We start from the raw sequence: 25,188 nt of genomic DNA, 5'->3' as shown, positions 1-25,188 counted from the left end.
CGTCGTACTAGTCGGACTCGTTAAAGGAAAAAGTTATTTTTGGTAGTCTTTATGGTAGAGTGGCCACTCCTCAGTAACAGGCATATGACAGCCTGCTTGGAGTTGGCCAAAAGGCACCTAAAGACTCTCAGACCATGAGAAACAAGATTCTCTGGTCTGATGAAATCAAGATTGAACTCTTTGGCCTCAATGCCAAGCAGCACTTCCAGAGGAAACCTGGCATCATCCCTACAGTAAAGCATGACGGTGGCAGCATCATGCTGTGGGGATGTATTTCAGCGGCAGGGTCTGGTCGAGGCAAAGATGAACAGAGCAAAGTACAGAGAGATCCTTGATGAAAACCTGCTCCAGAGCGCTCAGAATCTCAGACTGGGGCGAAGGTTCACCTTCCAACAGGACAGCAACCCCAAGCGCACAGCCAAGACGATGCAGGAGTGGCTTCGGGGCAAGTCTCTGAATGTCCTTGAGTGGCCCAGCCAGAGCCCGGACTTGAATCTGATCTAACATCTCAGGAGAGACCTGAAAATAGCTGTGCAGCGACGCTCCCCATCCAACCTGTCAGAGCTTGAGAGGATCTGCAGAGAAGAATGGGAGAAACTCCCCAAATACAGGTGTTCCAAGCTTGTAGCGTCATACCCAATAAGACTCGAAGCTGTAATCGCTGCCCAAGGTGCTTCAACAAAGTACTGAGTAAAGGGTCTGAATACTTATATAAAATGTGATATTTCAGTGTTTTATTTTTTATAAATGTCCAAAAAATTATAAAATCTTGTTTTGGTTTTGTCATTATGGGGTATTGTGTGTAGATTGACGAGGAAACTTTGTTTTTAATCAATTTTAAAATAAGGCTGTAACCTAATAAAAGGTGGAAAATGTCAAGGGGTCTGAATACTTTCCCAAGACACTGTAGGTTGAAGAGCCATATCTGGTTATGGTCCAATAACATATTTAAAATCATCCATCTACCTTGAGGATCTGTTTAGACAATTTGCACATTCGGATCAAAATTACTGATAATTCATATCATCACCCCTTTTGAATTTCTTTGCCCATGGGAGAAATATATTTAACCCCCCCTTTTTCCACACAACTTCATCTAAAATTATTGAACGAGTTTCCTGCAACCAATAGATATTATATTCCTTCTCTTTTAGCAAGGTAAATACTGATCGTCTTTTCTTATTATCTGCTAAGTCTTTTCAATAGTTTGTAGAGTGTCTACAGATGTACTACAACAAAAATATAAGCGCAGCGTGCAACAATTTCAAAGATTTTCCTGAGTTACAGTTCATATAAGAAAATCTCTCAATAGAAATAAATTAAATCTATGGATTTCAAATGACTGGGAATACAGATATGCATCACAGATACCGAAGTAGTGGCGTGGATCAGAAAACCAGTCAGTATCTGGTGTGACTACCATTTTCCTCATGCAGCACAACATCTCCTTCGCATAGAGTTCATCAGGCTGTTGATTGTGGCCTGTGGAATGTTGTCCCACTCCTCTTCAATGGCTGTGCAAAGTTACTGGATATTGGATGGAGGTGGTACATGCTGTCGTACACGTCGATCCAGAGCATCCCAAACCTGCTCAATGGGTGACAGGTCTGGTGAGTATGCAGGCCATGGAAGATCTGGGACATTTTCAGGTGTAGAGATCCTTGTGACATGGGGCTGTGCATTATCATGCTGAAACATGAGGTGATGGCGGCGGATGAATGGCATGACAATGGGCCTCAGGATCTCGTCACGGTATTTCTGTGCATTCAAATTGCCATTGATAAAATGCAATTGTGTTCGTTGTCCGTAGCTTATGCCTGCCCATACCATAACCCCACCGCCACCATGGGGCACTCTGTTCATAACGTTGACATCAGTAAACCGCTCGCCCACACAATGCCATTCACGTGGTCTGCAGTTGTGAGGCCAGTTGGACGTACTGCCAAATTATCTAAAACAATGTTCGAGGTGGCTTATGGTAGAGAAATTAACATTAAATGATCTGGCAACAGCTCTGGTGGACATTCGTGCAGTTAGCATGCCAATTGCTTGCTCCCTCAAAAGTTCAGACATCTTTGGCATTGTGTTGTGTGAAACAAACTGCACATTTAGAGTGATCTTTTATTGTCCCCAGCACAAGGTGCACCTGTGTAATCACCATGCTGTTTAATCAGCTTCTTGATATGCCAGACCTGTCAGATGGATGGATTATCTTGGCAAAGGAGAAATGCTCACTAGCAGGGATGTAAACAAATTTGTGCACAAAGTTTGAGAGAAATATGTTTAATATTACGTTTTGTGCGTATGGAACATTTCTGGGATCTTTTATTTCAGCTCATGAAACCAACACTTTAGACATGTTGCGTTTATATTTTGGTTCAGTATACAAACTATCAAACCAAAGTGTTGGGAAATATTGAGGCTGTTCCACTAAGACCTAAAATGAAAAATGTCATTAAGTAATTGGAATCTCAGAAGGTACAAAGCACAGAGGTGATGTAAAATTAATAGGGTTTATCTGTATACCTTGATGGAGCACTGCTGTGGGTGGATGCAGTGCGTTGGGAGATGTAGGGGTACTGCTTTGGATCCAGTTTGTCCTCAATGGCATCCTGTAGAGAGACATAATTGGGTCAGTGGACTAACCATACCCCGGCTCAACCCTAACCCTAACTTTATGTCCATACCCTGACTCAACCCTACCAGCGAGAGACCATTTCTTCCATGCCAGTCTTAACCCACACTAAATTAATGTATGTTAGACCCTACTAACAAATTGATCATGTATATAACAGTCTACAACAGCAGGCTGGACTTGCCTCCATGATGTCCTTGATGAGAGGGGTCCATCGGGAGAGCTGGTAGGTCTGCTCACTCACTCGCTCCTTCCGGTCAGTCTTTTTCACTTTGCGGGTCGGGTTCCCCTAGAAAGTTCGGTAGATGACGCACTGAAACACTTTTCAGTTGGACCCATATAGCATATAAACACTGCAGATATCATATTTATGCCACTATCCCAAAAATGGATCCCCAATCCACATGTTAAAATGTTTCTACTAGTGTGTGAGAGAGTTGTGAGATAGTTCCACAATTGTTCATGGGTCATATTCAGTAGGGCACACTGTAGAAAAACGTAGCAAAACATTTTACAACAGAAAACGAAAACAAGAGTTGCTTGTTGGACAAGTTAGCTAGTAGTTCCTCCCTGTTTCAGTCCATTTTCTTCTGATCAGTGCCTAATGAATATATGTCCTGGTGTTACTAAAGTATGGTACTATAGGATCTCACCTCTAAGATGATGGGCATGCCCAGATGGGCCATGTTGGCGATGATGTCACTGTCCTCAGGAGGGATGTTAGCATGCTGGAGGAGCTTACACAGGTTCTCCTCCGAAACACCTGACACACACACATGCACAAACACAGACATGGACACATGCACATGCCCAGAAAAACACACACACGCATGAAAACATGCACAGACGTGCAGAAACATGCACACACCCACACAACAAAATCTGAATTGTAATGGTAACAGAGAAGTGGAGTAATGTACATCGTAAAATACAGACACACAGAAAATAGATTTCTCTCTCACCGTTCTTCATGAAGATGTATAGCAGGATTATGCGGATCTTGTCGAAGACAGTGACATCTTTATCCAGCAGGACGGGTACGATGGCCCTCATGGGGTCCTTGATCTTCTCCCCCTCTGCATCTGTACCCATCGCTAGATCCTGGGGTAGGGCAAGAAAGTTGGAGGGGCACGGGGTGGATTAGAGGATGAGAGATCTAACAGATATACAAAACATTAGGAACACCTGGTCTTTCCATGACATAAACTGACCAGGTGAATCCAGGTGAAAGCTATGATCCCTTATTAATGTCACTTTTTAAATCCACTTCCAATGAGTGTAGATGAAGGGAAGGAGACTGGTTAAAGAAGGATTTTTAAGCCTTGAGACAATTGAGTAATGGATTGTGTATGTATGCCATTCAGAGGGTGAATGGGAAAACAAAATATTTATGTGCCTTTGAACGTGGTATGCTAGTAGATGCCAGGCGCACCGGTTTGAGTGTGTCAAGAAGTGCAACGCTGCTGGGTTTCACGCTGAACAGTTTCCCATGTTTATCAAGAATGGTCCACCCACCACCTGCACGCTGACACTACAGTCAAATGGATATAAAGAACTCACTAAAGACTAAAGGAAATGGAAGTCATGACTCATGATATGTCGTGATGGAATTATTTAGTTTCTTGTTAAGTTCCCTCTTCTTGTCCCTATTAAGTATGCTGCACGACTACGTACTTCAACGGGATATGAATTATTGGCAGAGGTAGCCTAGCAGCGACTATTACTGGTCACATGCGTCATGTCATTCAAACGGGACAATATAGGCTAACTGCATATACATTCTTTGTGTTGAGGAAAATATTCTCTGACTAATCATAGACCCGATTTATTTGTAATTGTTTTTTAAATTATTATTTTGGAGTGGGGTTTGTAGGTGCGCTCGTCTCCGTGCCCGTCGGGGCGGCCGTCCGGGTTGGGTCTCTCCCGTCCTTGGATGATCCCTTTGGTCGAGGGCAGGGGCCTCCGCCGACCGGTGGCTCGAGAGCACCTACCTGTAGCGGTTTGTATGGGTCTATTCTGTTCGGATTTTCATATTGATGTGGTGACTGGGTGCCTGTCCACTTTCAGCATAAAGATTCCAAAGACCCCTCTCTTTTCCTCCTCATGAATGATTCAATTTATTAGCCGTATGTTTTTTATGTTGGCGCTGAGAGCTCAGTTGGGGAAAATGACTCGAGCTGGTCAGAAGCCCATCATAATATGGCCCGAATAATCAAGATTGATAGATTAATGAGCCACTATAGCCTCGCCGATGGCTCTCAGACTGGGATTCAAATATTGAGAGGTGGTTCTGTTTGATTTTGCTGTCTATAATATGAAGCAGAATGGGATTTGCCCTGGTATTCGATTAAGAAGCCAGCTGTCATTAACGAATCCTTCTTCTTAATTAAGTCTATCCCCCTAATCTTACAGATACCCTAAGAAGTGTCCATATAAACATTTTATGAGTCTGTTGGTCAACTGGACCCTTGTCGCTTTCTTGTATAAAATTATTATGTTGTCGTACAGGCTTCAATACTTTGTTAAGGGTATTTTACACACTACAGCCACACATTTTGTGACAGTAAAATGAATAAAGGCATGTAAGGAACATAGATTTAAAAAAACATGAGCTAGCGCACAACCAGAAAAATTAGTTTGTGTGGAGGTGCTGACTAACGGCGAATAAACTATAAGCCTACGTAGGACAAACGAAAAGACAATTAAAACAACGCATAGCTGAATACCGCAGCTCAATCAGGTGTAAGAACATTGACTATCCAGTAGCAGCTCACTTTGTTGAAGCTAACCATCCAATCTCCTCCCTCAAATACACAGGCATTGAGCATGTTGCTCTAGCAAGGAGAGGAGGTAACATCGAGATCCTACTACTACAAAGGGAGGCTTACTGGATATCCTATCTAAAAACATTGACCCCTGATTGGTCTGAATGTTGACTTTGATCTCAGGCCCTTCTTATGAACAATTTTTTCTTTTATGAACAAGTCTTATAAACGTATATATTATTTCGACAGATTATTAGCGTACACCTACTATTTTCCCCCGTTGATGATGCTCATTATACATTAAGGTTGAACCAAAAGATTACATGTAACAAATATGAAATGAAATACGAAACAATTATGTGAAATTGAATTAAACAATAATGTATTTTGATGCTAATATGATGTATAATATTCAGTTATGTTTCTATATGATAACAATAGCGTAATATATTTAATATGCCATAAACTATTGTTTTTTTAACAGTTTCACTAATTCATTTTAATTAACTTAATCATTATGACACACCCCTCACTATTGTCATTGGTTGCACTAATTGCACTGTTTGTCTACATAACCTGGTTCATGACATTACCCTGAAGAAGGCACAGTGCTGCCGAAATGTTGGTAAATGCCCATTTAATTACTGGGAGTTAATATATGGAGTGTGTGACTTTCTTTATTTTGATAGTCTATGTAAGGAACATAAAAAATAATAATGATAATGAAATTAATGTTATATTTTTTGATTAAAGTAATTAAAAATGAAGAGCAGAGAACTGAAATGGGATGTATAATTCTTATTGTTTTTGCTATGTTTTGGTGTTTATTGGTTATGCTATGTTTTATGTTACCTTGTTTCATTTTGGAATTCAAATATATGTACAATCTCTTTACGATGTTGACCTGAAACAAGGAAAATTATATAATAATAATAATAATAGTTGAAAAAGATATATCTAAGAATGGTCCATCGCCCAAAGGACATCCAGCCAACTTGACACAACTGTGGGAAGCATTGGAGTCCACATGGGCCAGCATCCCTGTGGAACGCTTTCGACACCTTGTAGAGACTATGCCCCAACGAATCGAGGCTGTTCTGAGGGCAAAAGGGGGTGCAACTCAATATTAATGTTTTATACACTCAGGGTATATCTAGTATAGTGTACCCATTTTAATAGCCTGAGTTCTAGTCTATTTGTGCTATGATGCCAACGCCCTGTCACTGGTTGTTTGGCTTGACAGTAACAGCAATGGAGTTGGCAAGAGTACAAACAGATCACAAACATTTCACCTAAATGTATTCCAATTCCCTGGGCTCCCTGGTTATTCTGTTACCTGCTCAACACGACACAGCTTGTCCACCGTGCCCTGATATCGGTTCATACAGTCTTCAGCCAGGTGGAGGTGGGTAGAGTACTGAAACACAGGGAGGGGTGGATTCATTAGTGTACACAGTAGCAAAATCACTTTGCAACGAAAAAACGACAACGTCAAGGTAGTCCCTCCGCGTTTCAGTCAATTGTCTCCCATTTGGTGTCACACAGTCATAGTCTTAATAGTCCACAGTGAAGGACTTCTATGTGTTATATTTCATAGCTGCCTGGGGGACCAGTTGTCTGTCTGAGCATGTTGGGTGTATTATTTCTGTGCCGGGACATCCCATACAGTATCATATGGCTCATCATGCTTACCTTGCTTAGCTCTTTCTGATACTGCGGCATCTTCTTCAGCATCTGAGACAAGTCTTTCATTGTGGTCTGTAGCAAACCCAGAACAGCACATCACTGTTAGACACATACAGCAGTCAATACAGTACAGAGGGTTACGAAGGACACGTCTCAGTTCAATAATGCAGTAGGTAGGCAGGACTAATACAGACTGAGTTGCATGTACCTTCTCTCCTGTGTTCATCTTTTTGGTGGCTGAGAATTCTTTGAGGGAGCGGGTCACAGCCCTGTTTGAATGTGTGAGAGGGATAGATAAAAAAAAAGAGAGAACTAAAAGACCTATACAGGGCAGCAGGGTGTCCGTGCGTCTGTGTGTCCGTGCATGTATGTGTGTGAGAACCAAGGGCGCATCCTATTTTTTAAAGACTTACGTGGTGACTTCGGCAATGTGCTTGTGTCTGAGACTCATCCACAGGTCATCATCCTCATCCAGCAACACCGCCTTCTCCTTGACCTCCCCCATCCCACTGGTGTCATACCTGACAGACAGAGACAGAGCGACGGAGAGCGAGAGAGCAAGAGACGAAAGCGAGAGAAAGAGGAGAGAGAGAGAGAGAAACAGGGAACAGAGTCAAACACAGAGAGATGTACAACATAAATGCTCATAACAGCAAAGATTGATATGCTCAAATGTTGACTTAGAAACAAATAGGAAGCTACAGCACAAGATGACAATTCCTATCCAAACAAAATGAGAGATGGACCTATTGCTAGGCTGTGCCAGGGATAGAGATCCTATAATTCACATAGGGATATAGATCCTATAATTCACAAAGGGATAGAGATCCTATAATTCACATAGGGATAAAGATCCTATAATTCACATAGGGATAGAGATCCTATAATTCACATAGGGATAGAGATCCTATAATTCGCATAGGGATAGAGATCCTATAATTCGCATAGGGATAGAGATCCTATAATTCACATAGGGATAGAGATCCTATAATTCACATAGGGATAGAGATCCTATAATTCGCATAGGGATAGAGATCCTATAATTCGCATAGGGATAGAGATCCTATAATTCACATAGGGATAGAGATCCTATAATTCGCATAGGGATAGAGATCCTATAATTCGCATAGGGATAGAGATCCTATAATTCGCATAGGGATAGAGATCCTATAATTCACATAGGGATAAAGATCCTATATGTTCTCTGTAATTCTGTGGTACGAGGCCCAGCGTGTTGTGTGCGATGAACCCATTGCTGTTCCAGGCTGTGCCAGCGTGTGAGTGTTTACTTGTAGACGTCGTTCTCGATGCCCAGCAGGTCATAGCCCATGGCTTGGAGGGTGAGTTCGTGGAGGATGGGAGAGACTGGGTCAAAGCCTCGGTCCAGAATCAGGAGTTGGGAGCGAGATTTGTCCGGACCCTAGGCAGGGCGGAGAGAAAGAGGGGGTCATATTAGCTGACAGGGACAGAGAGACAAAAGGCTGGACAAAGAGTTTTACATTATGATTTGACTGTACTATTGCAGTTTCATAACCTCCAAAACGTCATAACGATCTACAATAGATTCAACTAACTAAAACACACCATGCCGGCGAAAGGGTAAAAGCAGCGGGTGGCTGACCTATCGTACTTGTTTGATACCGTATTTATATTACAGTAGGTGTACTGTAATATGAAATACAGAATTGTACTTGCCACCAAGCTGCCTGTAAGATACTGTCAAATTCACAGTAATCCCTTTACAGTGTGTGTTATATCAGTTCAATCAGTGTGGCTTGTTGGTTGGCTGCTCTCCTGCCTCACCTCTCCCATGGTGGGGTCGTCTGCCTTGTAGCCATCTAGCTTTTCCTGCAGGAGCTGAGCCAGAGTGGCACAGTCTTTGTACTCCCTGAGTCAAGACAACAGAGTAGACAACAAACAGGCTGTTCGCTTTCCATCAGACGTACAGAAGACTGACTCCTTCTAAGAATCCTCTCAGAGGAGAATGAATAGGCTACGTCCCAATCCACACGGATGCTATGTTTGGAGGTAGGTAGCTGCCTTTGGATTGAGACATAGCCTATTACATTGCACTCTGGTCTGTCTGGGACTCAAACGAAACCACCAGACACCACCACAGAAGCCAGTATACATGAAACAGCAGCAGTAATTGATGTTGCTGTAGCTCTCTCTCTCCTTCTTACCCTCTGTATCTGATGCCAGGGTATTCCTTCAGGGTGTTGCAGAGAGTGGCGATCTGCTCAGCACAGCGCTCCAACATGTTGTGCTTGATGTCAGCCTTGTAGGGGCTGTAGAAGTCCTGGAAGGCATCTGTCTTGTCCAGGGAAAACACCTGGATACACACAGAGAAATAATCAAATCAATGACATGTGTTTTATTAGGCTGTTTTTACATCAGCAGTAACAACTTGCTTTACAGTTACCCGTCCTAAACACAAAAATGTTGGTCATTTTCGCAAAATTCCTAGGTTTTCCAGAAATCCTGGTTGGAATATTCCCAGAATCAGGATAGAATAAGCAAGAACAATCTGTGAATCCTCCAACCAGGAATTTATGAATTTGGGGGAAATTAACAAAAGTTTGTAACTCTATCCAGTGGGCATGCAGGGCCAGACCTGCAGGTGGCACTGTAGCAGTGTGTGAGACAGTGTGGGCGAGATAATATAATCCAATTTGACTGCATTGATGCCCAAATGACTGACAATACAGTACGGTGCTGTAGGATCAGACGGGACATCTTTCATTAATTCCTCCAGCCTTGAGAAAGGCAGTTAAACCCCCAACAACAACTGCTCCCTGGGCTCCGATGATGTGGACGTTGATTAAGGCAGCCCCCCGTACCTCACTGATTCAGAGAGGTTGAGTTAAATGCGGACGACACATTTCAGTTGAATCCACTCAGTTGTGCAACTGACTATGAATCCCTTTTCCCCTTCCCCTTGCTTTCCCTTATGACTGATTCCCGAAATCAAATCAAGCTTTATTTATACAGCACATTTCAGACATGGAATGCAACACAATGTGCTTTACAGGAAAAAACAAACAAATAAAATATTTTAAAAGTAAAAGCTGAAATATTTACTACACAACAAACATAAGATAAAAACGAAATAATAACACAAACTGAACAACTAAAAAGCACCCTATGGAAAAGCAAAGCAAAAAGCAAAACATCTATTTTAAAAATGTCCACAGTTTCGGTTCTCCGGCAGGCTATTCCAGAGGCTGGGGGCATAATAACTAAAGTTTGCATCTCCATGCTTCTTGGTCCTAGGCTTTGGGATAGTTAAAATGCCAGCGCCAGAGGACCTGAGGGACTTACTGGGTACATAACTTAAAAGCATGTCTGACATGTATTGGGGTGCACAATCGTGGATTGATTTAAAAACCAATAGAAACATCTTAAAAATCATTCTAAAACTCACAGGCAGCCAGTGCAGAGACCTTAAAACCGGTGTAATGTGTGCTCTCCATCTGGTCTTGGTCAGTACCCGTGCTGCAGCATTCTGTATGTTTTGCAGTTGACCAATGGCTTTCTTGGGTAGACCAGATAGGAGAGCATTACAGTAGTCAAGCTTGCTTGTAATAAAAGCATGGATGAGTCTCTCTGTATCAGCCTGAGATTGATTTGATTTGATTTGAAATGGACACACCTTGGCAATGTTCCTCAGGTGGTAAAAAGCTATTTTGGTCACATATCCTGATGTGTGATTTGAAATTTAGTTCAGAATCTAAAATAACACCTAGGTTTTTTTACCTGGTGTTTCATCTTTGTTTAAAATGTGAGGCCAGATTCTCTCTCTGTGCTTTGGTTCCAACAATAAGTACCTCGGTCTTGTCTTGATTTAGCTGGAAGAAGTTGTGAGCCATCCAAGTATTTAAATCACGAATACAGTGTAATAATTTATCTGTGGAACTAAAATCCTCTGGTGACACAGAAATGTAGACTTACGTATCGTCTGCATAGCAGTGAAAATCAATGCCGGGCTTTCTGATAACACTGCCAAATGCCCCATGACATAAGTGACAGTTTATTTCCAAACTAAAACGTCCTATTTCTTCTCAGCCATGCCTCCCTTCATCCACTCTACTAAACCCATAATGTGTGTCAGTCAGGCAGGCTCTCTCTTTCCCATGCACCACTGCAACCAGCACCTCCAAGCGCTCGAGCCCATCAGTTGGACCATCACATGACAACAATCCCTCTCGTGTGCAAACAACTTCACACAACCCTCCTCCGGCTCCCATTGGCTCCCCGGGCCAGCATTTTGATGCATCCGCCAATGAGGTGAGGGATTAGAGACGGACTGGGAGGGAGGGAGGCTGGGCGACGTGGCATCCCCACACACCCCTCATCTCCTTCTCATCCCCACACCGTCCCCTGTAGGATTAATTCTAGAGGACAACAGAACAGCAGAGGATTGGAGGCACAGCAAAGCCATGGCCTGGCTAAAGCCACTCTGCTCTGGAACATTCCATCAGGAGAAAGAGGAGAGGAGACTACCCTAGCTCATTCAGCAATCCCTCCCCCACTCCTCCCCTACTCTTCCTATACTCCTCCCCCTCTCCCACTCGCCACTGGTGTTTCCTTCTCTGTGTCCCCTCCTGTTCACCCCCCTAATCATAATCCTCCCCTTTCCTCCTCCTCCGCTCTCTCTATGTATCTCTCCCACTGTCTTTCTATCCCTCGCCAGAAACAGAGGGGCAGATATGCTCTTACCTGTGACTCATAGGGCAGAAAGGCGATGTGGATCTCAGTCAAGGTCTTCATGGCTTTGGACGCACGGGATTTCGTCAACAGATTGAACAATGTATCTGGGATTGCTGGGAGTTGGGGGGGTGAAAAAAAACATGAAATGATTTAAAATTGAAATTTTATGAAATTAAAGGATGAAAATAATAGGGAAATAGAATAGAAATCTATATACTCCTACAAAAAAAGGTGCTATCTAGAACCTAAAAGGGGTCTTCGGCTGTCCCCATAGGAGAACCCGTTGAAGAACCCTTGTTGGTTCCAGGTAGAACCCTTTTGGTTCCAAGTAGAATCGTTTTTGGTTCCAAGTAGAAGCCTTTCCACAGAGGGTTCTACATGAAACTCCAAATGGTTCTACCGGGAACCAAAAAGTTTTTTTAACCTGGAACCAAAAAGGTTTCTCCTATGGGGACAGCTGAAAAACCCTTTTGGAAGAGAGAGTGTAAGGTTGACATTGAGTGTTGGTATTGTGGCAAAGAGGAGTTGTCTGCTAGTCTGTTCCCAGTACTCCGAGGAGAATCAGATATAAAGGCATCATCAGACTGCTCCAAACTCAAATTCATGTACTGTATACAATACGTGATGGTACAAAGTCGTCCCATGTCTCTCCAATATTACTCACTGTCAGTGAAGAAGACGTGAGCTCCTCTGTATCTGGGCGACCGCGGGTCTCTGAAGTCATCTATAAGTGCCTCCACAGTCTGGGTAGGAGAAGGAACATCACATATCTTACCAAAGAAAGCTAAAGTTTTTTGCTCCTGCGTGTCTCAGATGGTAGAGCATGGCGCTTCCAACGCCAGGGCTGTGGGTTTGATTACACGTGGACCGCCCATATGTAAAAGTATGCATGCACTACAGTAAAGCACTTTGGATAAACACATTTACTAAAACTAAATGGTTCCAATACCTCATCATTGGGAGTTATTAGGTAGATGGCCTCCATACTGGGGAGAGGCTCTCGCTTCTTGCCAATGTCTTCAACAACTGGACAGGATAGGAGAGAAAAGCACAGTCATTCAGTTAGCCTTTGAAGTGATGCTGAACATTGAGCGTGCATGTGCGTGTGAGATGTTGACGGAGTGGTACTCACTGGTGATGCCATCTGACATGATATCTGTCATCTTACAGCAGGATGACATCATCCTCATGCTCAGCTTGTCTACTACCAGAACCTGGGGGAGGACAGGGACGAGGTTTACAGGGGGTCAAGGGGTGTATCCTAAATGGCACCCTATTCCCTATATAGTGTGCGACTTTTGACTTGGGCTCATAGTGCTCTGGTCAAAGTAGTGCACTATATAGGTAATAAGGTGTCATTTGGGCGCAGACAAGTACTATCATGTACTATCACATACACAGTCATTCATAACCAAGAATGTCATTGATATAAAATATTTGGCATGGGTACCCAGATCCTCAAAAAGTTCTACAGCTGCACCATCGAGAGCATCCTGACCGGTTGCATCACCGCCTGGTATGGCAACTGCTCGGCATCTGACCGTAAGGCGCTACAGAGGGTAGTGCGTACGGCCCAGTACATCATTGGGACCAAGCTTCCTGCCATCCAGGACCTACATACTAGGCGATTTGAGAGGAAAGCCCCAAAAATTGTCAGACTCCAGTCACCCAAGTCATAGACTGTTCTCTATGCTACCGCACGGCAAGGGGTACCGGAGCTCCAAGTCTAGGTCCAAGAGGCTTCTAAACAGCTTCTGCCCCTAAGCCATAAGACTACTGAACAATTCATCAAATGGCCACGCAGACTATTTACATTGACACAAACCCCCCAATTTGTTTTTACACTGCTGCTACTTGCTGTTTATTATCTATGCATAGTCACTTTAACCCTACATACATGTACAAATTACCTTGACTAACCTGTACCCCCGCACACTGACTCGGTACCGGTACACCCTGCATATAGCAGGGGATACCGTTACTGTTATTTTATTGTGTTACTTTTTATAATTTTTTATTTTATTTGGTAAATATTTTCTTAACTCTTTCTTGAACTGAATTGTTAGTTAATTAAGGGCTTGTAAGTAAGCATTTCACGGTAAGGTCTACTACACCTGTTGTATTCAGTGGATGTGACAAAGTTTGATTTTATTTGCCCATACCTTCCATTCGCCCTTCTTGTGCACCTTCTTGATGACATCATTCATAATCTCTGTAAACGGAGGAATAATTGATTAGCACACACTTCAACTTACACATTAAACTGTTCTGTGCTAAAAAGCACAAGCACTGTAGGCTATTTGCCCCTTGTGTCACACCCTGATCCGTTTCACCTGTCTTTGTGCTATTTGCCCCCCTCCAGGTGTCGCCCATCTTCCTCATTATCCCCAGTGTATTTATACCTGTTTTCTGTTGCCAGTTCGTTTTGTTTCGTCAAGCCTACCAGCGGTTTTTCCCGTGCTCCTTTCTGTCTCTAGTTCCTGTTTTCTAGCTTTCCCGGTTTTTGACCATTCTGCCTGCCCTGATCCTGAGCCTGCCTGCCGTTCTGTACCTTTCAGACTCTGCTCTGGACTACTGACCTCTGCCTGCCCTTAACCTGTCGTTTGCCTGCCGTCCTGTTTTTGTAATAAACTTTTGTTACTTCAAAACTGTCTGCATCTGGGTCTTTTCCTGAGCCTTGACACCTTGTATACAGTTTAGTCTCACGAGGTCATCCTTCCGAATCTCGTCTCGTTGACTCAAACTAATGGAACAACTTGAGCGAAGCCTGGGTATCTAAGCATAATGCTTCAGGTATAAAAGGGCATGTTAGATATTTTGGTCTAGTGAATTGTTAGTTTAGGGGGGTGACAGACGGTGTTAGCAGTGACGGCACAGCCACAGTTGGAATTTAATGGGCTCCGGTGAGGGGTCTGAAGTGAGCAGTTATACCAATGTAACACTCATTACATCTGTGAGGAGTCTGGGAACCTAGTGCGCCGTTGGAACCATCTGGGAGACAGTTCATGCATCCCAAATGCTAGTCTGTGGTAATGGAGAGGGGGGAAGGGTCAGCTTTGAATCTATAGTTTAAAAGCTGGCCCATCTATCTACTGGAATGAGTCAGTGAGAGAGACACACAGCAATCACAAGGCCTAATCTCTTCCAATCCTCTTACGCCACAGAACCGCCAGGATCGCTATTTCTGGGCTCTTTCTGTGCCACAGGATGTGACGTCACAGGGAAACCTGTTGACACACACATGTATGTTCGATTTGGCTAGTATCCTAAAAAAACTCCATTAAATACATTCATCGGTGTTATTTGATTTTAAATAAGTATACGCAGTAAATGAGTAGTAGCTACAGTGCCTTCAGAAAGTATTCACACCCCTTGACTTTTTCCACATTTTGTTGTGTTACAGCCTGAATTTCAAATGGATGAAATTGAGATTTTGTGGGACTGATCTACACACAATAACCCACAATGTCAAAGTGGAATTTTGATTTTAGAAATGTCTTGAGTTAAGTATTCAAACCCGATGTTATGGCAAGTGTAAATACTTTCATGAGTAAAAAGTTGCTTAAAACATAATAAGTGTTTAACATTTTTTATGATTACTCCATCTCTGTACCCCACACAAACAATTATCTGTATCAAGCACAGATTCAACCACAAAGACCAGGCAGGTTTTTCCAATGCCTCGCAAAGAAGGGTACCTATTGTTAGATGGGTACAAATAAAAAAAGCAGACACTGAATATCCCTTTGAGCATGGTGAAGTTATTAATGACACTTTTGGTGGTGAATCAATACACCCAGTCACTACAAAGATACAGGTGTCCTTTCTAACTTAGTTGCCGGAGAGGAAGGAAAACGCTCAAGGATTTTAAAACAGTTACATAGTTTAATGGCTGTGATAGGAGATAACTAAGGATGGATCAACAACATTGTAGTTACCTTAATGACAGAGTGAAAAGAAGGAAGTCTGTACAGAATAAAAATATTTCAAAACATGCATCCTGTTTGGAATAAGGCACTAAAGTAATTCTGCAAAAAATGTGGCAAAGAAATTAACTTCTTGTCCTGAATACAAAGCATTATGTTTGGGGCAAATCTAACACAATACATCACTGAGTACCAGTCTTCATATTTTCAAGCATGGTGGTGGCTGCATCATGTTATGGGTATGCTCATCAACGGCACGGACTAGGGAGTTTTTTTGGTAGGATAAAAATAAAATGGAATAGAGCACAGGCAAGATCCAAGAGTAAAAACCTTGTTCAGTCTGTTTCCAACAGACACTGGGAGACAAATTCATCTTTCAGCAGGACAATAATCTAAACTCAAGGCCAAATATACACTGGAGTTGCTTACTAAGACAACACTGAATGTTCCTGAGTGGCCTTGTTTTAGTTTTGACTTATATCTGGGAGTTTTTTTGGTAGGATAAAAATAAAATGGAATAGAGCACAGGCAAGATCCAAGAGTAAAAACCTTGTTCAGTCTGCTTTCCAACAGACACTGGGAGACAAATTCATCTTTCAGCAGGACAATAATCTAAACTCAAGGCCAAATATACACTGGAGTTGCTTACTAAGACAACACTGAATGTTCCTGAGTGGCCTTGTTTTAGTTTTGACTTATATCTGCTTGAAAATCTATGGCAAGACTTGAAAATGGCTGTCTAGCAATGGTCAAAAACGAACTTGACAGAGCTTGAAGAGTTTTAAAAAGAATAAATGGGCAAATATTGTACAATCCAGGTGTGCAAAGCTCTTAGAGATTGACCCAAAAAGACTCACAGCTGTGAACGTTGCCAAAGGTGATTCTAATATGTATTGACTCAGGGGGTTGAATAATTATCTAATCAAGATATATTAGGGTTTTATTTGTATATGGAATTTTCTTCCACTTTGACATTATAGAGTATTTTGTGTTGGGAAAAAAAGAGAATTTAATCCATTTTAATCACAATTTGTAACACAACAAAATGTGGGAAGAGTCAAGGGGTGTGAATACTTTCTGAAGGCTCTGTATATCCTTCCTCCCCAACTTAAAATGATTGTTACATAGAGCATGGATCCTAAAAGCCAGAGACAGAGAGAGAAGTATTTGGCTGTTGTGTCAGGATACACTATTTAAAAAATGGTTCCAAAAGGGCTCTTCAGCTGTCCCCATAGGATAACCCTTTTTGGTTCCAGGTAGAACCTTCTGTGAAAAGGGTTCCACATGGAACCCAAAAATGGTTCTACTTGGAACAAAAATGTTTCAACATGGAACCAAAAATAGTTATTCAAAGGGTGTAGCATAGCATGGCTCTCTGTTTTCTAAATTCATCTTAACAGGCATTACCTCCATTGAAAGACAAAACCAGACAATGTCACAAATATATAACAATCAATCAACTCAATCACGGTTAACATTTCAGAAATCAAGAACAAAAATGTGCCTATTTGCTTAATTCAAACACTGTTGTTGTTTTGAATATGGGTTGGGTGGGTTGATAATTGAGGTGACATGTCTGTCTATCAGTGAATGAGTTCTGTATCCAATTACCCAACTGGATTAGCTAGGGGGAATTTCCCCAATGCCCCATGAAAGAGTCAGTCCGCATCAACAAACTAACAAGCTGCTTTGGGATGGGAGATAATGTCTGTGTCTCAAATGTCACCCTATTCCCCATATAGTGCACTACCTTCGACCAGGGCCAATAGGGCTCTGGTCAACATTTGTTAACTATATAGGGAATTGGGTGCCATTTGGGACGCACACACTAAACTCCTCCTGTTTGTCTGAGCCAGACAACCACAACTATTGTGTCTCAGAAGGTAAACAAAAGAGCCAACCCACTGGGCCAAAACTGGTTGAATTAACGTTGTTTCAACGTAATTTGCCAATGTATTGTGACGCGGAATCTACGTGGAAAATACATTGGATTTGAAAAAAGTCATCAACATAAATATATTTTTTTGAGAGTTAAATTTCACACAGGATTATTATGTCATCATGATAACCAAATTTCAACATAGACAAACCTTGTATACAAAGTTATATCCACTATCAGAAATAAACAATAGGCTGTGTGTCACGATCGTCATAATAAGCGGACCAAGGCGCAGCGTGAGAGACATACATCTTCCTTTTATTAGACGAAGACTTAACACGAAACACTCTTACAAATCTAACAAAACAATAAACGACCGTGAAGCTATAAACGAAAGTGCACACACAAGCTACTAACGTTCAACATAGACAATTACCCACAAACACCTAAAGCCCATGGCTGCCTTAAATATGGCTCCCAATCAGAGACAACAATAAACAGCTGTCTCTGATTGAGAACCAAACCAGGCAACCATAGACTTTCCTAAACACCTACACTGAACACAACCCCATACATACTACAAAACCCCCTAAACAATACACACACCCTAAACTAGACAAAACACACAAACATCCCCCATGTCACACCCTGACCTAACTAAACTAATAAAGAAAATCAATATAACAAAGGCCAGGGTGTGACACTGTGCAGCATAATTGGTCTATCCACAGCTACACTTTGGTCTCCCATCTAGGATTTTAACCAAGACCTGCTTAGCTATGATATGTGTAACTGACTATTACCAGTGTGCTATTGTGAGAGTTAAATAATATAACTAAATCAAATCAAACTTTATTTAAAGTGCATTTAAAGTTTGATTTGATCCTACTCTTTCATTTAGACATATCAATTATTAACTAACCCACTGGGAACAAACTGGTTGAATCAACATGGTTTAAACGTAATGTGTCAACGTATTATGACGTGGAATCTACATGGAAAATACATTGGACATTAAAAAAGTTATCAGTAATTAACGTAAACGGTTGGTTTGGCTATTAACCAAGCCCATCCCTGCTTTGCTATGATATGTGTCAGTGACTATTATCAATGTGCCATTGTGAGAATGATTGGTGAGAGATTTCCACTTGAAAACTAAGATTCACTGTTACTATTGAGGTAGATTTAAAAGAGCAAATTAAACGTGACCATACTTTATCACTCATATATCATCAATTATGCTATTTGGGCCTATATAGCAATTGCAAAGTCATCAACAGCTATTGTTTCAATTCAACCCAAAATTCAACTAAACATAGACAATACAATAGGCCTAGGATTTCAAGCTGTGAATGCAATGATATTGAATTGTGTTCGGTTGTCGGGGCAACCAAATATCAACTTTTGAAGCAGATGTATCTTCTGCTTGGATAGTTCCATCTGTTCCACTGACTTATTCTGGCTTTAATTCCAGTTTGTTGCAGCAATAATATGCGCAGAATTTCAAAAGGCATTGATCACTTGCACCATGTACTTTTGAAAGGGGCAATCAGCAGTTGCTACATACATTTTTGGATTGACAAATAAATGATATATACCTATTGATTCTTGAAGAATATAACTTGTAAATGCCTCATGAGTCTAGCTCAACTGTTGTACCCCATCAGGAACCAAAATATAAGCTTGTTTTACTCCAATGTTTGTAAACAAAGTAAATGTAAACAAACACCACATGGCCTCAAAACATGGTTAAAACTATAGTTTTAATATCATGGATGGTCAGTCCTTTTCCGTCGCTCTGTCTATGAATGTACGAGTGGTTAAATTTCTCCAACCCCCATTCCTCAGCTTTTTACCAAAACAGGGGTGGGGTCAGTGATATATATATTTGGTTGACAACTAAACCAAAAATCTGACATTGTTTTTCCATTGGAGTTTGGTTGTGCTTTTAGATGGTTGAAAGCAGTGATAACACATTGGAAATTCAACTAACTTTTCTCTGTCTTTTTGAGTGGGTGATTTCCATCAATTTCTAATTTATTATACAGTATTTGTCATACCCATAGATATTTATGTCTGTATGACAATAAAAGCCTTCAGGATTAAGAGCAAAACATCCCAGAAAATTTAAGGGGCAGACAGAATCAACAAACTGTGAACACCAACATTACTCCTTGTGAACACAGTACTGCAATGTGTGATTTTCAGAAAGTCCAGCATAGCTAGCAGTTGGTGATGCTGAATGTTACTGGTGGCTGGGTGGAGTTGGAGACCACAGCTCACTTTACACCAGTGGAACAAACTCTGAATCACCATAGCACCATCCTGTCTCACCTCAATTAAATACAGTGGGTATCTGAGGAGCAGGGTTGGGGAGTAACGGATTACATGTACAAAAACGGTAACTGTAATCCTTTACGTTACCAGTAAAAAAAAAAATGTAATCAGATTACAGATACTTTTGAAAAAGTAGATGATAACTTTAAATTCAGAAAGGATGTTTGCAAAAAAAATCTTTGACACTTCTCTGTTTTCTCAATGACATTCAAATCTGCATTGAAAAAAGGCTCAAATTTAAGGTGGTTCCACCTGAGCGAGTCTGACCACAAGTCAGAAATCAGTATGATGACATACCAAATGTGTTTGATGGATCGCGGGAAAAGAGCAGGAATAGGCTTTTGTAGGCTACAGTCCAAGCTATGTCTTCCAATGGTGCGACTGCTGTCAGCATCCAAAGATTATCCAACTTGAATAAACGCTTGGAGGTAAGGATGACAGCAGTGGTGTAGTCTATGGCGATACGGATATCACTTATTATTGATATCTACATAGCACATTGATGTGAATCACACTGCTGCTCTCTCATTTTGCTATTTGCGCCTTACGGACTGTGGTTGTTGTGGATAGCTGTTCACAAATCTAAATGTGTATTTGAACCCAATAATGGTTGAACTCAAATAGTTTAAGCTGCCTATTAATCATTGTTTTTGAAACCAGTCGACAGCCAGTGAAAAATGCGCTCTTGTAACAGCTGCATAGTATGTATCCCAGCTTTAGGAATAAAAGTGGGGCTTTTAATTGCTCAATCTAATTCATGCTGATAAAAGAAATACATCCATAGACCTAATGGACACATGCTCAAACTCGCACACTTTTGATAGATTTAAAGGGGCAATCTGTAGTTACTACATCCATTTTTGGACTTGTAAAGATATAATGTTATTATTATTATTATACTATTATTATATGTAGTAGAAAGCGATGGGTAGAAGAAGCCTACATAACCAACCCATAAAGTAAAATTTAACATCCATATATGGCCAGCTATGTAAACGTTAACATTGAACCACATCTATTGCAGGATAAATGAATTTGTAACATACATGTTTGTATTCTTCTAATGCCTCTTAAGGGGAATGTAATCTAAAAGTAACTGAATGTAATCAGATTATGTTACTGAGTTTGGATAATCCAAAAGTTACGTTACTGATTACAATTTTAGACAGGTAACTATTAACTGTAATGGATTACATTTAGAAAGTGACCTACCCAAGTGACCTACCAAACCCCGCTGAGGAGGTATTAAATAGCGGGTACCCACGCAATAACAACACACGTTAACCCCAATATCTCTATTCCCCTGTCTACCATACCATAAATAAATAAAAGACTGCCAGCCAAACATTTAACGTATTTAAGACTGAAGTTGCATTGTGGAACTATTGTTTTCACTTTTTCATGCATGGATAAGGTCTTGCTTTTTATGTGCATAATGGGGAAACTAGGTTGTATGCCCGTTCTTGAATTAATTGCCTTCAACACAGCAGATGTATTTTAAAAGCGCACAATACAAAGTAATAGACCTACACCAGTAGAGGCTGCTGAGGGGAGGATGGCTCATAATAATGGCTGGAACGGAGCAAATTGAATGGCATCAAACACATGGAAACCATGTGTTTGATGTATTTGATCCCACTCCAGTAATTCTGCCCCAGGCATTACAATGAGCCTGTCCTCCCCAATTAAGGTGCCACCTGTGGCCTACACGTTTTCATCTACATAAGAAGAGATTTCCCCTTTCGTGGTGCCTTTAGGTAACCGAGTGTGGAGCTGTATTGTGGTGGATCCATGCAGCAAGACGCACTATGACAGTGGAAGTCCTTAATCCGTATGGATTTAGCGCATGTGGATTTACCCGAAACGACAATTTCATAGTGCAACTCACTACAAAACAAATGACTGTATTGTATAGTGCACAGAATTAAAACACAATATATTAAAAGGCCAACATTTTGCAATATCTAATGATGCAGAGAGATAGGATAATTGAGAGTGCGGTAGTGCGCCTTTACGCACTTTGAGCAATCCTATCGAACGCGAGACGCACTAGATTTGACTTTCAATAGGTCTACTTCTGGACAAGTTTTTGTCCAATTTTTTTTATTTAAATTGTGTTTGAAATACAAATTGAGATCTAAATGAAATAGTAATTCAAACCAACTAAATATCCTAAATTAATAGAATGTCCAAAATAAAGCAAAAAAGAAAATAGCCTAGGCCAACACACAGTACCTGAAAAAATACAAAATAACCATAGCGCATAGACCTACATAACGAAGTGATTAAACAAAAATACATATTCTTACTTTCTCCCACAATGGCTTTTAGTCCGAGTGGTGCCATGGTAACGATGTCTCTGTCGTGGACGTGTCTCCGCCTCCCCTTCTCAACTCTACCCAACCACCGCTAATACTGTGTTGGACTGTAGGCCTCGGGACAACATCCAAAGTGATTGAAGAGGGACCGTATTGCTTCGAAAATAATCCCTTCCACGCCTCCACAAACATGCCGATTTCAACTGTCTGTCATACAATGCCACGGACAACCTACTTCAACTTTTAATAGACATCCACATAGCCTATGTTTAGCTGTTTGCAGTGGTATCATTTATCAAGTGAAATAAAGTTATTGTATTTATGAACTATTTTAATAGGCTATTAGGGTTAGAATAAATATCAGTTATAGACCTAGTAATTTGTATACAACAATTAGGATATTGTACAACCCTAATTGAAAAAAGTCATGATCAGACCATTGAATTATTCTTTTAACATACTGTATTTTCACAGCAACTGCAATAGGATAAAACACAATAGACTACATTGGCTACATTATCAATAATACCTACAGATGTCCACAGAGGGGCAGTAATGCCTAAGTAAATATAGGCCTATTATCCATCCTTATGCCTCCATCACACTGACAGTGTCTTTGCGCAAAACTCAACATCATCTGGATATGTCTACAACAAAAGTTCAACATTCTGCCAGTGGTGTAAAGTGCTTAAGTAAAAATAATTTAAACTACTACTTAAGTAGAGTTTTTGGGTATCTGTACTTTACTATTTGTATTTTTGACAACTTTTACTTTTACTTCACTACATTCCTAAAGAAAATAATGTACTTATTACTACATATATTTTCCCTGACACCCAAAAATACTCATTACATTTTGACAGGAAAATGGTCCAATTCACACACTTGTCAAGAGAACATCTGGCAGACTCACTAAACACAAATGCTTTGTTTGTAAATTATGTCTGAGTGTTGCAGTGTGCTCCTGGCTATCTGGAAAATAAATAAAAAACAAGAAAATTGTGCTGTCTGGTTTGCATAAGATAAGACATTTGAAATCATTAATACATTTACTTTTGTTACCTTAAGTATATTTTAAGAATTCCATTTACTTTTGATACTGAAGTATATTCAAACCAAATACTTTTACTCAAGTAGTATTCTACTCGGTGACTTTCACTTTAACTTGAGTCATTTTCTATTAAGGTATCTTTACTTTTACTCAAGTATGACATTTTAGTACTTTTTCCACCACTGCCTTCTGCTACCATTTCTGAAAAGCCGTACGCATACGTTCAATAAATCCAAAAGTATGCACCACACAGAACGCACTGCCACTGCCTCTCCGACGCAATGCTGCAAGGCAAACACAGCGTTCCATCAGAAATTAATGTTTTTCTGCTGTACCAAAATGCAATGAAGTTGTCAGTGTGATCGAGGTGTAAGGTCATGTCTTGTGCATACACCAGGGGTAGGCAACCCTGTTCCTGGAGTGCTGCAGGTACTGCAGGATTTTGTTCCAACTAGTCACCACACCTGACCAACTGAGCTAATTGATCAGTTCACTGATTGCCTACATTTCACAAACCTGGAATTCCAGGTTGATTTCATCAAACACATGAAGTGCCTGTGTAGCAAATGGGGATGTGTGAAACTTAATCCTCACGCCTCGATCACACCTACAGTTTCATTGCGCAAAATGGTATGCAGCATCATCTGGATGCTGCATTCACCCTCTGCTACCATTTCTGTCAAGCTGTCTACTCATACAGTTTGACGCATACAGTGGGGCAAAAAAGTATTTAGTCAGCCACCAATTGTGCAAGTTCTCCCACTTAAAAAGATGAGAGAGGCCTGTAATTTATCATAGGTACACTTCAACTATGACAGACAAAATGAGAAAAAGAAATCCAGAAAATCACATTGTAGGATTTTTAATGAATTTATTTGCAAATTATGGTGGAAAATAAGTATTTGGTCAATAACAAAAGTTTATCTCAATACTTTGTTATATACCCTTTGTTGGCAATGACAGAGGTCAAACGTTTTTTGTAAGTCTTCACAAGGTTTTCACACACTGTTGCTGGTATTTTGGCCCATTCCTCCATGCAGATCTACTCTAGAGCAGTGATGTTTTGGGGCTGTTGCTGGGCAACACGGACTTTCAACTCCCTCCAAAGATTTTCTATGGGGTTGAGATCTGGAGACTGGCTAGGCCACTCCAGGACCTTGAAATGCTTCTTACGAAGCCACTCCTTCGTTGCCCGGGCGGTGTGTTTGGGATCATTGTCATGCTGAAAGACCCAGCCACGTTTCATCTTCAATGCCCTTGCTGATGGTATGCTTTGTTACTTTGGTCCCAGCTCTCTGCAGGTCATTCACTAGGTCCCCCCGTGTAGTTCTGGGATTTTTGCTCACCGTTCTTGTGATCATTTTGACCCCACGGGGTGAGATCTTGCGTGGAGCCCCAGATCGAGGGAGATTATCAGTGGTCTTGTATGTCTTCCATTTCCTAATAATTGCTCCCACAGTTGATTTCTTCAAACCAAGCTGCTTACCTATTGCAGATTCAGTTTTCCCAGCCTGGTGCAGGTCTACAATTTTGTTTCTGGTGTCCTTTGACAGCTCTTTGGTCTTGGCCATAGTGGAGTTTGGAGTGTGACTGTTTGAGGTTGTGGACAGGTGTCTTTTATACTGATAACAAGTTCAAACAGGTGCCATTAATACAGGTAACAAGTGGAGGACAGATGAGCCTCTTAAAGAAGAAGTTACAGGTCTGTGAGAGCCAGAAATCTTGCTTGTTTGTAGGTGACCAAATACTTATTTTCCACCATAATTTGCAAATAAATTCATTAAAAATCCTACAATGGGATTTTCTGGATTTTTTTTCTCATTTTGTCTGTCATAGTTGAAGTGTATCTATGATGAAAATTACAGGCCTCTCTCATCTTTA

General features: G+C 41.0%; 1 protein-coding gene across 2 annotated transcripts in view; it reads right to left on the bottom strand.

The window, feature by feature from the left end:
- Window positions 1–22,284, bottom strand: part of LOC120055203 (syntaxin-binding protein 1-like) — a 32,585-nt gene extending 10,301 nt beyond the window's left edge. The window contains exons 1-17 of one of the 2 annotated variants that reach the window (XM_039003127.1): window positions 22,248–22,284; window positions 13,959–14,008; window positions 12,929–13,010; window positions 12,746–12,822; window positions 12,461–12,539; window positions 11,806–11,909; window positions 9,270–9,418; window positions 8,890–8,974; window positions 8,376–8,506; window positions 7,500–7,607; window positions 7,295–7,355; window positions 7,093–7,158; window positions 6,737–6,817; window positions 3,598–3,736; window positions 3,289–3,398; window positions 2,820–2,924; window positions 2,527–2,612 (exon numbers count right to left, since the gene is read on the bottom strand). In XM_039003127.1, coding sequence (XP_038859055.1) covers window positions 2,527–2,612; window positions 2,820–2,924; window positions 3,289–3,398; window positions 3,598–3,736; window positions 6,737–6,817; window positions 7,093–7,158; window positions 7,295–7,355; window positions 7,500–7,607; window positions 8,376–8,506; window positions 8,890–8,974; window positions 9,270–9,418; window positions 11,806–11,909; window positions 12,461–12,539; window positions 12,746–12,822; window positions 12,929–13,010; window positions 13,959–14,008; window positions 22,248–22,284 — 1,550 coding nt within the window. The remainder of the gene's footprint in view (window positions 1–2,526; window positions 2,613–2,819; window positions 2,925–3,288; window positions 3,399–3,597; window positions 3,737–6,736; window positions 6,818–7,092; window positions 7,159–7,294; window positions 7,356–7,499; window positions 7,608–8,375; window positions 8,507–8,889; window positions 8,975–9,269; window positions 9,419–11,805; window positions 11,910–12,460; window positions 12,540–12,745; window positions 12,823–12,928; window positions 13,011–13,958; window positions 14,009–22,247) is intronic. The other variant, XM_039003135.1, reaches the window with a different exon arrangement.
- Window positions 22,285–25,188: the final 2,904 nt, after the last annotated feature.

Source organism: Salvelinus namaycush, chromosome 1 (assembly GCF_016432855.1).
Source record: "Salvelinus namaycush isolate Seneca chromosome 1, SaNama_1.0, whole genome shotgun sequence".
Taxonomy (NCBI): Eukaryota; Metazoa; Chordata; class Actinopteri; order Salmoniformes; family Salmonidae; genus Salvelinus; species Salvelinus namaycush.
This window is presented reverse-complemented; position numbering and strand designations above follow the sequence as displayed.